This window comes from Sciurus vulgaris (genome assembly GCF_902686455.1).
Source record: "Sciurus vulgaris genome assembly, chromosome: 18".
NCBI classification, from domain to species: domain Eukaryota; kingdom Metazoa; phylum Chordata; class Mammalia; order Rodentia; family Sciuridae; genus Sciurus; species Sciurus vulgaris.
In genome coordinates this window covers 28,841,112-28,858,581 of record NC_136479.1, presented here as the reverse complement: position 1 = coordinate 28,858,581, position 17,470 = coordinate 28,841,112, and the positions used below count along the sequence as shown (strand labels likewise).

The 17,470-nt window shown below is 54.8% G+C and overlaps 1 protein-coding gene across 3 annotated transcripts in view; it reads left to right on the top strand.

The window, feature by feature from the left end:
- The window catches only part of SDK1 (sidekick cell adhesion molecule 1), an 871,941-nt gene that overhangs the window by 793,035 nt on the left and 61,436 nt on the right, over positions 1-17,470 (top strand). For all 3 annotated transcript variants that reach the window (XR_013760645.1, XR_013760646.1, XM_079120438.1), the window contains exons 32-35: positions 590-660; positions 10,816-10,951; positions 12,204-12,263; positions 14,203-14,304. Coding sequence is in view for 1 of the 3 variants with exons in the window: in XM_079120438.1 (XP_078976564.1) it covers positions 590-660; positions 10,816-10,951; positions 12,204-12,263; positions 14,203-14,304 (369 nt within the window). In the remaining 2 variants the exon portion in view is untranslated. The remainder of the gene's footprint in view (positions 1-589; positions 661-10,815; positions 10,952-12,203; positions 12,264-14,202; positions 14,305-17,470) is intronic.

Sequence of the window (17,470 nt, the reverse complement as noted above, 5' to 3'; positions counted from 1 at the left end):
ATTAGGGAAGCTAAGACACATTTGAGGATTTGCTGGCCATCTCCAGAGGGACAAGCCGCAACCCCTTTCTCTGGGGTGTGAATATCTGTAGAGGGACAGAAGCCAGGGGCTGAACTAGAGAGAGAGAGCGTTGGGGCAGAGTGACACTTCACGCCAGTTTTCTCTGCCCTTGTGCCTTGCCCACCTTGTGTCCCTTTTGTGGGAAAGGATGAGGGCCAAGGCCTTGGGCTGGGTGTGCTTGGCCTTGGGCTGGGTGCTTGCTATGCACTCCAGTGGCTTATGGGTGTTTCCTGCATTCCAACTGTTTATGGGTACTTTTCTTTTGAGACTCAGTATATCTTTCTTTTTCTGTATCTCCAAACTCCTATCTCAGTGTGATCATCTGCCCTTCTCAGAAGTAGCTCTGACCTAAGAGACTTCTAGAATGATGTGTGCCCACCCTCAAAGATCTGGGACCACGGGGAGGAACTGGGCAGTGCTTGGAGGGCACCATCAGGGAGCTCTGGGGAAGGCTGCCCCTGGGGGATGCAGGCAGGGTTTGCTGCGCGCATGCTCACAGCTGTTCTAACCCTGCTTCTTCCGGCTTCAGTTCCAGGAGAGCCTCCAGGGTCTGTCTCAGCGACCCCGCACACCACCTCCTCGGTCCTGATCCAGTGGCAGGTAAGAGCCGGGTGACCTCGGTGTTATGAAAGTCTCTTGTTCCCTGGCTCAGCCAGAGGCTGGACACAGATGAAAGCGGAGCCCTTGCCAAGTGTTTGAGTAGGACAAGGGACACGGTCTGGTCAGGCTGGTAAACTGGAAGGGAAAATGTTGTGGAAGTGTAACTTCCAAAGTGCTAGAAACAGGACTGTGATATGCATACGGAGTGAATGGGGCGGGGCCTCTGGGGCCTTCAAGGCTGCGCAGAGCATCAGAGCTGCTGTCCAGGAGCCGGTCACAGAGGGCACTGGCTTCCTCCTCAAGAACAAAACCAGTGTCCCACAGGGCAGTAAACTCCAGTCCATGGTTGTCTTTTCTAGAAAAATCAATGACAACAGATAAAATATCTACAGGCTTACATGTACAAAGTCTGGGTTTTCACTCTCCAGTGAACACTGAGCCAGACCCAAGCACCTTCTCCTGCATAATCACACCACTCTGGTGGCCTTTTTCACGGTGCTCACATTGGCAAGGACGCGCCAGCCTCTCTGCCTTATTTCCAATTCTTATTTCCAATTTGATAACCATGAAGTACATTGAGGACACAAGGGACAAAGGGGCAGAAGTGCAGAGAAGGCCACAGAGCTCCCTGGGAAAGCGCAGCTAGGGGATAATGGTGGGAATCTGCCGGAGAGGGCTCAGCTCAGGGTCCTGGGAGCCCTACTGAGTTCCCCAGGGTTGCAGCTTGCCTGGGAAGGTGCAGTGGGCCAACAGGCTGGTGGGCAGGGCGAGGACAGTAATGAGGACCCAGGTGGTGCATTTGGCTAACTGGGAAATTCCTGAAGCCAGAATGGGGGTGTCATGCTGGAGAATGGGGACAGATACAAGCAAGAGCTGTGGTCTGTATTCAGAGCCACAAAAAGGCTGGTGGGCCTATAAGTGGCCCTGTGACCTGGGGGGATCAGGAGGGTGGCCTGCATGGGCATGAGAGTGTTCCTTGAGGTTGACAACATTGTCAAGGAGGATGGCAGGTGCCAGCTCAAGTCCAGCAGGAAGTGAGCGGCAGGAGAACATTCAAGAGGTCAGGAAACAAAGCCACCTCAGTGATGCTGATAATCTCAAAGGGCCAGAGGTCTGCACATGCCCTTGGAGATCTGAGAGGGCCGTATCTTGACCACACACTGTGTTGGCCTAGTGGAAGCTGGAAGGGTGTCCACTGGAAAGAGGGTGACCTGCGGGGGAGCAGTAGGGTAAGGGACAGGAGTGCTAGGCCCTTGGGGAGCTCATCCTAAGGAGAGTACTTCCCCAGTCCCTGGAGAAGGGCACTTGGGTGGCAGCACTTAACTTGGCAGGCCTGGAGGACAGGGCCAGGGCAGCCACCAGGTCTTCAGGTCTGGGCACTGCAGCCGAGGGAACAAAGTGAGTCAGGAGACCAGGGCACCGGTAGACCCCATGAAAGCAAAAGTGTGCCTGACTCGGCCAGCTGGTGACCGCTGACTCCTAAGGGTGCTGCTCCTCCAGCAATGTTGTAACTTGGGGTATCACGGAGTATCAGGTTGAATCCTGTAAAACACCATCACCATGTACTTGTTTGAAGTACAAACATGGTGATTTCACAGGGTTCCGCCTGATGAAATGCGACACTGCCACTTGCAAGAGTGGCAGGACCACCTCTAACAGGTGGGTTTCTGCCAAGTGTGCATCACCTCCTTCAAGTATTGACAGGGTTCCAGGGCTACTTCTGTACCTTCTGTCTGTGGCCAGGAACCTTCCAAGGTGACCAGTCATTTCCTAGTGTATTCTAGGTTGGCCAGAATGAAGGAGAGTGGACCAGGAATAGGAAGCCTCCACTCCAGGCTCCGACCTGCCCCAATTTGTCTGGTGGAAGTGAAAAAGGACCTAGCCCCTAACTCTCCTGTGATGCTCTGGCTCCAGGATTCTCTCTAGAAGCAAAGTTCTCAAAGGTGCAAGGTCCCTGGTGTTCCAGCCCTCCACAGTCCCTGCGCTGGCCTTGACTTCCACTAGGGCTGTGCTGGAACGTGGAAACAATGGAAATTCAAGGTCCCCAACACAATCAGCTGAAAGGAGATTGGTCCTTTGTACTATGCTAAACCCTGCCAGAAAATCAGCATTTTCTTTGTGAACGTGCTCAGTGCCAATAACTAGGTAAACTCCTTTTCCATAAAGGCATCTGGCACTCAGGCTGGGACACTCAACACACCCCCTCAGACAAGGGGCCCTATTTGTCCGTGTCCTGTCTCCCCACAGCACGGCTCCAGGCCCCTCCACTGCTGCTGGACAGCTCTGAAGCGCAGGGCCACTCCGAGGGAACTTGGCATATGTGTCCCTCAGCTGTCCTCTCCCAAGCCCAGCAGAACAAACTAATTGCATGAAGCCCAGAGCAGGAGGCGGTCAATACACTGCATTGTAGAAATAAATGCCTGTCAACTGCCAGGCAATTGAAGTACAATTAAAATTATGAGTAATTTACTAAATCAGAGTGAGTAGAACAAAGAAAAAGAAACTAGGTTTAAATATAGATTTGCATTCCAAATGAAATGTTTCACCTGTAAACCTTTATTTTTTTAGTAATTTGTTTAAAAATGCAAACACCGGCCATAATTTCAAGGCAGCAGACCCACTCAGATGCCTCCCCCAGCACTTTGTCAGGTTTCATTCTTCTTAGTGGGATAATCAATCTCGCCTTTCATGGGCGTGCTTCTGTTTGAAATCTTCGGATTTGAACGCACATCCTGGACCAGGTGGCACAGTATTCCCACTGAGCACTGCTCATAACAGGCGGTAAGGTTCGTAAATTGATCACAACACTAGAGCTTGCTCTTCCAGACCTTCCCAAGGACCACGCAGCCTGCCGCACACATGGCCCTGCACCCCTCAGATTCCTCTAGATTTGGAGGCAGTTTCTAGCAAAGAGAAAGTCCTAACCATAGATGGCCTCATACTTAAAGCTGTCAACCAAGGATGAACAAATGTTGTCACAGCACCTTCCTCAGGGGAGAGGACAGATGCTGGGCATTGAGGGAGAGGGGCTGCAGGCTTCTTCAGAACAAATCTCAGGGATGTCCTGCACCACCTGGGCAGAGGGCTGCAGATGACTGAAGACCCGAGAGCTCTGTCAGTCTGTTATGCAACAACAATGAGGGGGCCACTGACTGGCCAGAGGGACAGCTGCACACACGTCACAGCACAGACAGGTCTTCCAGATACAAGGCAGGGCAAAGCACAGCCAAAGCACAGGTGGTGCTGTGTTTGATGCTCTGTTTCACGGGAGGGCACCTTGGGCCTCTGTGTTCCCCCAAACTATGGGGATTTAATCCCAGAGGGAATCCCTGTTCCACTCTCCAGGAAGCAGAAGTCATGGGAATATAAACAGACCCCAGGGGGCATGGCACTCCCATCAGGTTTGGACCTGAGTCCCAGCCCTGCCTCATGTTCCCCAGGAGACCTCCAGCGTGGGGTTTAGCAGGTTCCCACCTTTGAAGTGGGGAAAGCTAGGCTCTGCCCCACCTTCCTCCCCACCTAAGCAGAAAGGAAGCAGGCAAGTGACCCAGCCCGTCCTCCTGACCCAAACCCTTCCCTCCTCTCAGCCCTGCTGCCCCGGGGCACCCTGTGGTCCAGATCTTCCCCAGTGTACCATCCTCTGCCCTCTTCCTGCTGCACGGGGCCATGACACCCAGGTGCACTGTGCTAGGTCACCTGCCTTTTAATAGGGGGCTTTGGAACAGTGAAAACCCTTGCAGGACTCCCAGAGTCTGCTGGCGGACTCTGCTGGTGGCAGGCAGAGGGAAGCAGTTTTCAGAGGGATTCCCAGTTCCCTTTCAGCATCTGCCCGTACACATGGCCAATTCAGGATGAAATTAAGCCTAGACGGGGTCATCTGGACTATAGCAAGTCCAACTCAATTCCACAAGCATTGATTGAGCACCTGCCACGTCCAAGGCCTGTCCAAGGCCCATCCCAGGCAGTGTAGGGAGTGAGCAAGAGGCTGCCAGAGCCTTTCATTCTTGGGCAGTGCCAAGGCAGAAACCAGGAGGAGGACTGGGAGAGCTGGCCTGGGCGCAAACCCTGGGCTCAGCGTCCTGTAACACTCTGGAGGCCTTCTAGACAGATTCCCACCTGGTATAGACCTGGGGGCAAGCTGGGGAGCAGACAGGTGGGGTGGCCTTGGAGCCAGGCCTGGGCTCGGAGCCTGAACTGCCCACTGTCCCTCCCCAAGCCGTGTGCTGCTGGGAGCTGCCTGCTGGGAGCCTTTCACAGCTATGGGAGAAAGCGGGGTTAAGCCCAGCCCAGAAGGCAGCCTGGAGTCTCCACAGCGTCACCTGTCCCTTGATAAGCACAGCTCCTGTGGGAAGATGGGGCCTGTGCACAGACAGGGCCAGACCAGCAGCAGCTTCGAGAGAAGCTGCCTCTGGGCTTCAGCACTCCTCACTGTACGGAAACACCAAGAGAACTGCTTACAAGACAGAAGGCTTCTTATTCAGCTCCCAGTTCTGGAGGTTCTGGTCCAAGGCCAGGGGCACTCATTTTGGGACTCAGTGAGGTACCAAATGGCGATGGTGGGGAGCAAACTGCTCACTGCACGGCCAGGAAGGAAGAGAGGGAGAGGAGCAGGCTAGGTAGGGCTGGGGGCCGTGGGTCAGGGGTGGGGCACACATGCAAGGCCCTGTGTTCCTTCCCCAGCACTGAGGAGGAAGTGATTGGGATCCCAGAATCCTCTTCAAGAGCACCCCAGTGACCTAAGTGCCCCTACGAGGCTCCATCTCCCACAGGTCATATCACCTCTCAGGGGATCACCCTTGGGATAAAGCCCCCAACACATGGGCCTTTGGGGGACCTCGTCCAAACCATCCCAGGGCTGCACCTCCTCCCTGGAAGTCGCCTGCAGAGAGGGGACACATTTTGACCCTTGAGATGCCTGGGGACTTCTCTTGCAGACAGCCTTTGTCAGCCCATTGGTGGCCCCAGTCCAACGGCTGGTGGTCCTTGTGCCTGTGACAGAGGAAGCTTGGCCTCTCCTTATGCCTCCAGAGCATCGAGTTGGCCTTGAACACTAGAAACATTCCTGAGTCCAAGGACAGGAGCCCTCAAACCCTCACCCCCATCCCCACCCCAGAATCATCACCCAAGGGCTGGGGACCTGTGTCTGCTGCCAGCTGCAGAGCCACATTTGCTCCCAGCAAAGCCATCTTTATTTTCCCAATCTTCCAGTTTGCGACGTATTTGATATTTTTGGTGAACTGAATCCGGTCCTCCCCACCCGCCCAGAGCCTCCCTCCTCCCCACAGGAAGTCACTTCTCACTGTAATCACGACTCTGCCCGTGTGGCTGCAGAGTTGGCCTCGGCCTTCACAATCTTCCTGCTGAGGCCGGAGTGCCTGAGCTGCCGCGGGTATAATCCGGGACTGTGAGGGAGGCTTTGAAGGTGACCCGCCGGGTGAGATTTGCTGGACTGGTGCTTAAAGAGACCCAGCTGCAAGCTTTTGATCTGCCCACTCGCTGCTCCCTTCTTGCTGATTCCAGTCAGCCCAGCTCCCAGAAACCAAGTGCCAGCATCTCATCTTCCCTGCCAGACCCCTGCTATTCCCACCTCCTGCCAGTATGTGAGAAGACAGTGCCCAGAGACTTTCAGCAGGATGGCCTGGTGTCATCTGAGCAGACCAGGAGCCTTGAGGACCAAGATCAGGCTCCCTGGCACTCAGCTGTGTTGAGCAGGGGTGCATCTCTCTGCCTGGTTGTCAGGGACCCAGAAGAGGAAGGTCAAAATCCCCAAGGTCTTGGAGGCCTCTCTCTCTTTCTCCCTCTCATTTGGCAAAGGGCTCCTCCTTCCTGCATTGACACAAGACAGGGGTAGCAGGGGCCCAGGGCACCAGCTGAGCCCACACAGGTGGGTCTTTGGTGAACCTGGAGGAAGCTCCATTCCGGCCAGTCTCCTGAGTTCAGCTGCATATCATTCTGGGAGTCCACTTTGTGGGGGACAACATAGGACCTGGACCATTCCTGGTGTAGGCCCCAGGGACTGTTCTCCTTAGCCCGGCTGCTCTTCCTTACTGCCCCAGCACCTGAGCCCCCACCCCGCAGTCCTGACCGTGGGTCTGTTCCAGGCATGCGACCTACTTCCTGGAAGACCACTCCCTTCTCCCCTCATCAAAAGACCTCTCATCAAGGGCAGCCCAATGTCATTCCTCTATAAATACTCTGGTCCTGCCATGAGCAGTAAGCAGTCCCTTTGGTATCCCCACAGTCCTTGCTTATCTACTTCCATGAGTGGTGTCACAACCCGGGAAATCCATAGACCCACGGATGACCAGGCACCTGCTGACTCCCCCAGTATGCAGAGCTCAGCAAACTCAGGACTCTGCTCTGCACCCATCCATGGTGCACAGTGAGCAGAGGGGACAGCTCTGTAACAACCATGCACTCAGGCCTCCCCGTCGTCCCAGCCCTCAGCCCTGACCTGTCTCACTATAGGAGGGGCCCAGCAGGCCCAGAGTCATCCTCCCTCCCTCAGGGGGCCACATCTATGCACTGACCTGCAGCCCCCGGGGAAGAGGCGTGGAATCTTTGGGGCTGCCTGAATTGGCGAAATAGCCGAGGACAGCATTTCCCTGCGGCCTTCATGCACGGGGTGGCTCTTTCCACCGTTTCTGTAATATTAGTGTGTGACAAATGCCTCTTTATTCTTATCAACACTCTCCAACTTTTAAATTCATTGCACTTCTCTTAAGAAGAAGGGGTTAGTACTGTGTGGTACTACTGGGTTTGCAGAAGGATGCCCCACAGAATGAAAATCTCAATTTAAGGCTCAACTGTACCCCAGAAGAAAACCAGGACTAGAGTAGAAAGCGTGGATTGCCAGCGACCCCTGTCCCTAAACAAGTGGGCATATGCCAGTGTTGTGGGCTGCACAGTTTCCATCTCTGATCCTGCCCTGTGGCGATGTGCTGCGAGCAGTGTATCCAGGTGCCGTCAGATGCAATGCTGGATGACATCCGGAATTGTCACGAGGAATCGCTATCTATCAGGAGTGAAGGAAACAGACCTAAAATAACTGCTCTCGGAACAGTTCTATAGATTCTCTAGGGAGGAGCATCTGAAAATGAGCCCTGTGGCACCCCAGGAAAAAGTCTGAAATGCTCAGTCCTCACAGAGGAGTTTAGATCAAGACTGGGGGACGCAGGAAAGGTGGACGGCAGGAGAAGTTAATGAACAACCCAGGACTCCAGCGATTTACCATTGCTGGGTGCACACGACGTCCCAAACAGTAAGGTTTGATAACAAAATTGGTGGGAAGAAAAAGGGCAAAATTTAACAAAATTAAAACCGCCACAAAATGCACAGCCTTCCCTCCCTGCTCCCTGCAGATGCCTGGGGGTTGCTCGCTACCCTCGCCCCCGCTTCTCTACCAGGGATCCACATCCATCCAGCACTTCTGGAGCCCTGCTACTGGTTGCTTTGGACTTTGTTCTGCTTTTCTGATGAGTGACCCGTCCTGGGAACGTACTTGGTGCGCAGGCCCAGAACTCTTCACTGGAGAAAGTGGTCGTGGTCACAGCAGGAACCCTGCTGTGCTCTGCTGGTGTCAGTCCCCACACTGGCAGACCCCATCCAGCGAAGACCCTGGTCTGTGCTGGTTGGCTTTTGATTAGTTTCACCAGCTCAGTTATTGTGAGGTGACTTGTGAAGCCTTCCCCCTGTGGCTGTCCCAAGGAAGGACGGCAGGTTGGAAAGGGGAAGGAGCGGAGACGCCAGAGCACACACGGGGTTTCACAGCCGCAATCTCAGGTTCAGGCATAGTGGGGTGTCTCATATTTTTGTTTCTAAATGTGGCAAATTTAACAGGAAAAAGAAAAGCACAAAAGAGGCTCACCTGACACCAGGTCCTTGACTCTGGCTTGGCAGTTGTGACCTGTGAGCACCAGGGTGCCCAGGCGTGTCCCCTCCCCAGGGTACCCAGCAAAGACAGGCACAGAACCAGCCCTGAGGTCCCCCTGCTCGGAAGGTGAGGAGAGGAAAGGAAAAGCTGTTCTCGAAGCAGTCTCCAGCCCCCAGACACACAGCTTCCCTCCGTCCCCAGAGAGTTGGGGGCCATAGTCTCCAGAAGCCTGGCAGCGCCATTTCCCTTGTGGCCCAAGTGGGCAGCAGGAGTCTTTGGAGCTGAGGCTGCAGCCTATATAGTTGTGGCCCTGGAGACTTTGGCAAAGTTGAGGACTCGAGGGTGGACACGCTCCCCAGGGTGCTGACTGGGGAAGTGAGCCCTCTGCCCTGGGCCTGCACACCAGGCTCTGACACGCGGCCAGGAGGGCAGAGCTCACCTAGGTGCAAGTGCAGGCTGATCTGAAGAGAGCCGGGGAGACCAGGCAGGACTGCTTGGTGTCTAGTTACACTTTTATGTGCTGCGGCGCTGTTCCTGGACGGGGGTCCCCAGAGCAGGACAGGGAGCTGCCAGCAGCTCTGCATCGCAGGCCTGGGGGCTGCTGAACCAGTGTGTCGGCAACTCTCATCTGAAATATCCTGTGTGTCATGTGCATACCATGCTCCACTGGCGTGTGTGTGTGTGTGTGTGTTTGTGGTTACTGTGTCAATATGCACACCCCTGATTATTCAGTTGGCAGGTTTGGAGAGCAAAGGATATCACATGCTCCAAATCTGGGTTGGGGAATATGAGTAGTAAGAGTCCAAAGAAGAAGGGATGTGGGAACACGCAAGCCACAGACAGTGAAATGTATTCTCTCACAGTTCTAGAGGCCAGAAGTCCGAAGTCGCCTTGTTGGCGGAGCCATGCTCACAGAAGCTGTGGCAGACGACACCCCACAGTGCCCCTTGGCTTGTCAACACATCCCTCTAACGTCTGTCTCCATCTTCACATGACATCCTCCCCATGTGTCCACGTCCAAACCTCCTTCCTCTTATAAGGAGAACAGTCACTGGGTTAGTGTCCTAACCCACACAAATCCAGTGTGACCTCTTCTTACTGATTCCAATGCAAAAAAACCACCCTATTCACAAATAAGGTCACTTTCCCGGATATGGGTTTAGAATTCATTGCAGCTTTTGGGGATATACAGTTTAACTCACAATAGCAGGTGTCTGGCAGCAAAGCTGTGGGCTCTCCTCAGGGAACAGGACCACGTACCAAGGGACTGGTGGCCTCACATAATTAGCTGCTTTGCAGGAGACCCAGGGTGTTTGGTTCACATCCTGTCCGGGGACAAGGCTTCATGACCTTGTCTCCATCTACCTCCTGATGCAGCCGAGAAGGTTTTTACTCCACATCCTTCATCTGACCAACCCGGGAGGAGCCCCAACAGCCAGATGGGAACTATGGCCACTGAGGCTTTATGAGGAGCCCATGTGAAAGAGGGAACTTTTCTCGTAGTGACAGATCTGTCAAATAAGTGAAACATCCTCCCAAACTCACTTATTAACAGAAACAGACTGGGGGAATGATGACCTTGGACTGGGTCTTGAATGGTGAACAGTGACATCCTAATGTGACTTCATTCAGGTCTTGGGGTCTAACAAACTTGGGTTTAAGTGCTGGCCTGGTCTCCACCTGTCTCTTCCTAGTGCATGGGCATGAGCACCTGACCTGTCTTAGGCCATCTTGTGCCCTTTGGCTTGGGAGGAGCCCTGAGAATTCAGCCATAGGTCTGAGGTGGTGGGTGGGAGTGACATGGCATGTGGAGGGGTCAATGAGGGACCTCGTAAGACTGCCACAAGCCTGGGTGGCCAGGGAGGGCCAGCCAGTGAATGTGGACGATCCCCAGCCAGGACACATCGCAGGACCCTTACTCTTCTCTGCTTATCCCACAAGGGGCAGTTCCTCACCCCTCTGTGCCTGGGCCATGCTCTCCTGCCCTGTCTTGGGGCTCTTGAGGACTCCAGCTGCACATGGAACGAGACCTCGTGTCCCCACACACGCATAGAACAGCTCTGTGCAGGGCTCCTGCCCCCTCTCTGCTTCTGGGAGGTCCTGCATTTCTCTCTCCAATTTCACACCTTCCTTCGTTGTTTTAACAATTAAGAGCCGTGAACTGGAACTAGCGGCCTCCCTTGCATAATTGGCTGGTTGAACTGGGCGGATGCCACCATGCCCCTGATGTGGGCTGACCCAGTGATGTGCTGGTGTGACCGAGTTGTGTGGTGTCTCTGCAGCCTCCCCGGGTCGAGAGCCTGAATGGCCTCCTCCAGGGTTACAGGATCTACTACCGGGAGCTGGAGGCCGAGGTGGGCTCAAGCCCCGAGACCAAGACGCTCAAAAGCCCCTCCGCCTTGCGCACAGAGCTCACAGGTGAGCAGCTCCCTGGGCAGCGAGGCTCCCAGGTGACTCTGAATATCTGTCTGCTCCACGTGAAGCATGGTGGGAAATAGGCATGCTGTGGAGGAACTCAGAGGAGGGTGACCCTTTGCTGGCCTTGGGGAGCAGGTGTTTTGCACCTGCAGCAGGTGGAGTGTGGGTGTGACAAGGGCGGACACAGCTGGGAGGCGGGAGAGCCTTAAGTGCCACGGGCAGAGGGAGGAGAACCAGGCTCCAGGCGAGACCTGCGTAGCCACCTGGGCAATGGCCTGGGGCCTGCGATGAAGGGGGAACCAGTCCTGTTGCCACAGCCAAGTCCACGGTCAGACCACCTGTCCTCAGAGCACACAGCTTCAACACAAAGCTGGTGGCCCTCTCGTCCCTGGGCCACTCTGTGCCGGGCCTGCACCTTGCCACAAGCTGGCATGGCTCTCAGTAGTCTAGCTGCCACCAAGGCATCACAGAAAATACTCCTTGCCCTTGACACCCTGGTACTGGGAACAGGGTGGGAGAGCAGGTCCACACTACCTCTGCGGGCATCTTCCTTCTTCCTCCACTCGGGGCGCCAGAGGGCTCTCTGGCTGTGCTCACTCAGCAGGCAGACGGGGGCTGTCCCTGTGCCCTGTCCCTCCAGGGCTGGTCAGCAGTGTGTACGCACTGGGCCCTGCTAACCCCAGGGGTGGTGCTGAGGGGTGTTACAGAGGAGATGGCTCAGTTGTCCTCCATGCCCTTGCTGACCCCAGGGGTGTCCCCCACTGATGACCAGACAGCAGTGACCTTCATTGATCCTTGTCGTTCTTTGGGCTTTATAGTGCCCACATAATAGAAAGACCCTGAATGAGGCTGGATGCGTACACCTGGCCCCAGGGGTTTCTGGTTTGCCCATCCCCTTCAGACCAGGGCTCCATGGGAGGAGCCTCAGTCAGTGGACCGCCCTACCTTCCAGAGTGCCCGGGAGAAACCCACGTCCACATCCCCCTGGTGCCATCTGGCACGATGGGTTCCCAAACACTGTTCTGTTCTGTTGGAAGGTGAGCCCACCCCACCCTGAGGTGCTTCCTGTTTTAGAAAGCAGTACAGTAAGCCCCTGGGAACTGATGGGAGGCGCAGGTGGCACAGGGTCTTTTTCGCCCCTGGAATGGCATCTGAGCGGGGTCGCTCCACACCCGCATTTCTGCTGTGTGTCGTTTGCAATGACTGTGTCCCTGTGTGCTAACTGCCTTTCTGCTTTGCTTACCCCTAATAGCCCAAAGCAGCTTCAAGACCGTGAACAGCAGCTCCACGTTAACAACGTATGAATTAACACGTAAGTCCACGCCGCCTCCCGCAGGGGGCTGCTGTGACCAGGCGGCACATCATGGTGTGCCAGTTGGCTTCTCAGTGGACCAAGTGAAACCAGCTTGGATTAATGGCTCTAATTTCTGGAGTTCTGCCTCTCAAATGCTGCTTTTTAACATGCCAAAACCATCAGGAGACAGGAAAGGAAACTTCTAGAAGCAGAGTGGAGGGGTTTGCAGATCTGGCATCAGAACTCCCAGTCTGGGAGAGAAAGGAAAGTCAGATCCAGCAGAGTCTCCTCTCTGACTCCCTCACCCTTTCTTTTTAATTCTTTTTAAATTGTGGCAAAATATACATAACAAAGTTTGCCGCCGTAACCATTTTGAGATGGCGGTCCACTTACCACCATCCACGTCCAGATCGTTTCCATCTTCCCCAGAACTGAAACTCTGCACCCATTAAACACTAACACCCCACTCCCTCCCCAGCCCTAGAGTCCACTATGCTGCTTTCCGTCTCCATGAGATTGAAGACTCCAGGAAGTTAACAAAAACAGACTCATATAGTTGTGTCCTTTTGTGACTGGCGTGCATGAGGCCTTCGAGGTTCACACGTTGCAGCAGGGATCGGAAGCCCTTCTTTTTGTGGCTGAATAACCTTCCATTGGAAGTATAGTCCACATTTTGGTTATCTCCTTTGACTTAAACCAAACCATCTTGCTTCCCCTTTGATTCCAGCTCGGGATGGGTTTCAGGATCCAAGTGCAAGGTTAATGGGACTTCCCATAATGTGATTTTCTTTGATGCAGAGTCTGGACAGATTGAAAGTGGGTAGGGGAAGAGGAGGGGAGGGGCTAGGACTTTCTGAGCCCCTCCCCAAGGCGGGATTGTTCAAAGTCAACACCCTCTCGCCCCACCCCAGCATGGCTGTGGAGCAGGATTCACCCACACACGCTCCCCCGAACCCACCACCCGGCATCAGGCTGTCCCCCAAAGTGTCACTTTATCCAGTGAGTCCTTTGTGTCCCCTCCCATCCTCCACTCACCCCCGTGTTCATCACTCCCAAATTCAAGTTGCTGAGTGCCCGCTAGGGCCTGGCACTGTCCCAAATGTGTCGTCAGCTGGGACACTGACTGAGTTCTGGTCAGGAGGGTCCCAAGCAGGATGTTGCTGCAGGTCTTAGTGGACTCTTCAGCCACATGGGTCCCAGGCTGGGACTAGCAAGCCAGGCTGCTGGGGGCAGGTAGCCTTCCTCGGGGCTGTTTCTGAGGCAGCGGAGTCCCGTGGACTGAGACGGAGAGGTTGGGTCCTTTCTTGGCCATCAGGGCAGACCACACACATGTTCCCCAGAGCCAATGGCAGAAGGGCCTTGGTGGTCTCATTCACCAGGGAGGGCACCACCCGAAGCATCATTGTTCCCCCGGACACCGCACTCAGGGTCTCAGCACAGCTGGGTATTGCCAGTGGGAGAATCTTCTAGAATATTTTGGTTCCAAGGTCAGTTACTCTCGCTGCCAGTGTGGACTCTGTGCTTAGCTGCCTGCCTGTGTTTCTGCATGCATAGCTCCACCAGGGTGGACAGCCGAGGTGCCTCACCACAGGCTCTAGCCTCCTCATCCTTCCCCAGGCTCCTCAGATATCCAGCCCTGATGGGGTCATTAATAACCCAAGGGCTCTTGTCTTTTTAATGTTTTCTTTTAAATACTGACATCTCCCGCAACCTCTTGGTACTTTTCAGGAGAGATGCTGGTTGCAAAGGCAGGCCAGGGCCTGGTTGGCCTCTAACCCCTTCACTGTGGAAGGGCACCTCATGCAGCCTTTCACCTGAGCATAGGGCTGGAGGCAGGTCACAGACTTCTCCTGCCTCTCCCTGGGGTTCTGTTCTTTAGTGTGGTCCACACAGGGAACCTTCTAAGAATGGAAGTTGCTGCTGCCACAGACTGACCCCGTCTCCTCTCACCTTGTAGACTTGAAGAAGTACAGGCGCTATGAAGTCATCATGACCGCCTACAACATCATTGGTGAGAGCCCCGCCAGCACACCTGTGGAAGTCTTCGTTGGGGAGGCTGGTAAGGTTTCTCTAGTGTCACCCACCCTGCAGCCAGCTGGGGACATTGTGAGGGATGGGAAGGCCAAGAGCTGTGTGGCTGGGCACCTCAGCTGTCCAGCCGTGGTCGGGGGAGGTTTCCATGGCACCCCTGGAGAAACCTTGCTCAAGAGAGTGCTGGGATTTTCCAATAGCTCAAGTGAGTGGCAGGACTAACTTGCAGTGAGAATAGGTTGTGTTTTTAGATCCACTTGAACTTCCCCCTCCTCCTAGCCAGGTGCTCATGCTCTCCCTGCTGGCCGAGGAGTCCTATTCATAGGCAGGCTCCCTGGGCTGATGGTTTTCAGGAGTTCCCTTGGCATGCACCTAGTGCTCCTGCCTGGTGTGGATTCAGAAGGGTGATGCTTCAGGCCCAGGAGAATGAGAATTTCCTGAGGACGGAGCCCTAGCCTTGGGGAGAAGCTGAGGAGGTGGAGTGGTTCGGGCTGCTGGGCCAGAGAATAGAAATGCACCAGGTGTCCTTTGGCAATTTGGAGAGGTCAGTCAGTGGCACGGAGGGTCTAGTCTTTTTCAGGAAGGGTCAAACCATAATTGCATACAAATGAGATTGCAGAAATGGAACATCTGGAGCATCCATCATTTCTGCCTCTCTCCTCAAAGTCTGTCTGAGTTAGTCAGAGCCACTGAGGGGCCTGGGTGTTCCAGTTGGCGTCCACCTAGCTACAGAAGATCTCCTGTGGCAGAGGAGGGACATGCAAGTGTGTCATCAGAGGGTGGTTGTGGCAGATGCATGTCCACTGGGGTGCTCAGGCTGTGGATCCTGTTGGTCACCAAGGTGTGGGTGGAGGGTGGGGACTGATATGACTGGCCATTTGGGATCCATGTAACCCAAACAGTGGCAGCAGGCAATGGCATGTGAGAACTCTGCCCACTGTCAGCCTGTACCTCCCAGTGGCAGCTGAGTGCCAGGGGCTTGGGGCTTCTAAGCAGGTCCTCTGTCTCAGGGACCAAGACAGAAGTCCAGAGACAGGAGCTGCAGCACAGAGGAGGAGAGATGGTGGGCCTAGCGGGCCAGCACAGGACAGCGAGACTTGCTGCTGCGCTCCCAGCCCGGTTCTAGGGTGTGTTTGCTTGTTGCTGTCGTGGTAAGACAGGTGTAAGGTGAAATCTGCCTCTTCACCTTTGTCGATGCACAGTTCCTCGCCATTAAGCATGCACAGTGTTTTGCAGCCATCACCACCTTCTACCTCCAGAACTTTCTCATTTTCCCAAACAGAAATCCCAGGCCAATTAAGCACCCCTCCCCTTCTCTCTTTCCAGCACCTGGCATCCTCTAACTTCTGTCTTTCAAATCGCCTGTCCTCAGATCTCGCCTAAGCAGAAGGTGCTATTTGTCCTTTGTGTCAGGCTTCTTGCACTTAGCGTGATGTTTCTGAGGGTCACCATTTCGATAGCACCTGTCAGAACTCCGTTCCCTTTCAAGCCTGGTGACATTCTGTGGCGTGGATCTATCCCATTCTTGCACTGAGGGACACTTGGCTTGTTTCTCCTTTTTGGATTTGTGAGTAGAGCTGAAGTTGACATTTGAGTCCTAGGTGTTTTTCACAGTGCAGAGCTGAGGCAGAGCCAGGCAGGAGGAGCCACGGCCAGGTAGGCCTGGCTACTGATAACACCTGGTGCCAGCTTCTCCCTGCTCCCAGGGCCTTGTCTCTGTCCCTTCTCCACATGGAGGTCCCTGCTGCACAGACCCTGTTCCTTCCTGCCAGAGGCCTGTCCTCCACCCAGCTCCTCCCCAGAACACCATGCTCCCCTGTGGTGACTGACTGGTGCAGTCTTCTGGGCTCTGCCACCTGAATCTTTATGTCTCGCAGAAGAAAGGGAGACCCTAGCCATCCTGCCCTGGCCACACAGGCCTGTGTGGCCCATACATACCAGCTCCAGAGGCCAAGCCAGGTTGCAAGAGAGCTCGAAGGAGCATGCTAAGATCAGAGCAGAGCAGGACTTCCAGGAGGAGTTCCACAAAGCTCCTCACGGAATTATCTGGCGTGAGAAGCATGAAGTGCCTCTTGCTCTTAATCCCACATGGCTGCTGCCCATGCTCAGGGACTGAGCTCCAGGGCTCCCCCTAGGCGCTCTGACCCTTCCTCCAGGCAGGGCTTGAGATCTCTTCCAGGGTGCTGAGCTCTGTGGACACTTCATGAATGCCTCCGCATGTCACTTATCAGTGGACTGTCCTCTCTTGATATCTGTGTTCCTCCCTAGGCCAGGGCCGCTTCATTCTGAAAGGCTCCTTGACCAGCATTAGTACCAAAGGGACCCCAAATACATTTGTCATGTCTGCAAATTTGAGGTACCATACCTTTGATATCAGGACAGATGGCCAGGAGGGCAAACTTGGAAATACATGGACATGGGGCCACCTAGACATGCCAAGATGCACACAAGTGGCTTAGCATCTCATAGCAGGTCATGAGTGGGGTAAGGCCAGGCAGAAGCTCCTCACACTGAGGAAGAGGAAGGAAAAGGGATGAGCTGCATGTGTCCCCATGATAGCAGATGACTCTGTCACCTTCTGCCACAGACAAACCCCTGTTCTGGGCTGATTTTGTCATTTGGTTTCCCCAGTGCTCCTGGTGGCAGGGAAAGGGCCAGGCAGAGCTGGCAAGGGTGTGGGGAGCAGGCGGAACCCGCATAGCCCCTGCATGTCCCTGGGGCAGGAGGCAGTGGGGCAGCCATAACCAGTCTGCTCTGTGCTCAGAGTCCTTCCTTCCCAGGAGGGCCAGCGTGAGAAAGCCCCACACACGTGGTGTCACTTCTGTACCCAGCACAGTGCCGACAGGGTGGGTGGAGGCAGGAAGAGAGGAGTAGAAGGAAGCTGTGTTCTCTCCTGCCATAAAGTGTGTCATGGCATCCAGAGGAGACCCCAGGCAGGACCACAGGCAGAGGGGAGAAAGCGAGGCTGGGCAGCCTGGAAGAGGCAGTAAGGTCGTGGGAAGGGCAACCGGGGCCTGCGCCCTACCTGCGCCATCCACAGGAGGAGGGCCACTAGTCTGGGCTCAGGGCCTTGGTGTGTGGGACCCAGGAAGGATCATGGGCCAGAGGCCTGCCTGAAAAAGTCAGGGAGACTCGGAATATTTGGGAGGAAAGGAAAAGGGAAAATCATCGTCTTCAGTGTGCATGTGACTGCA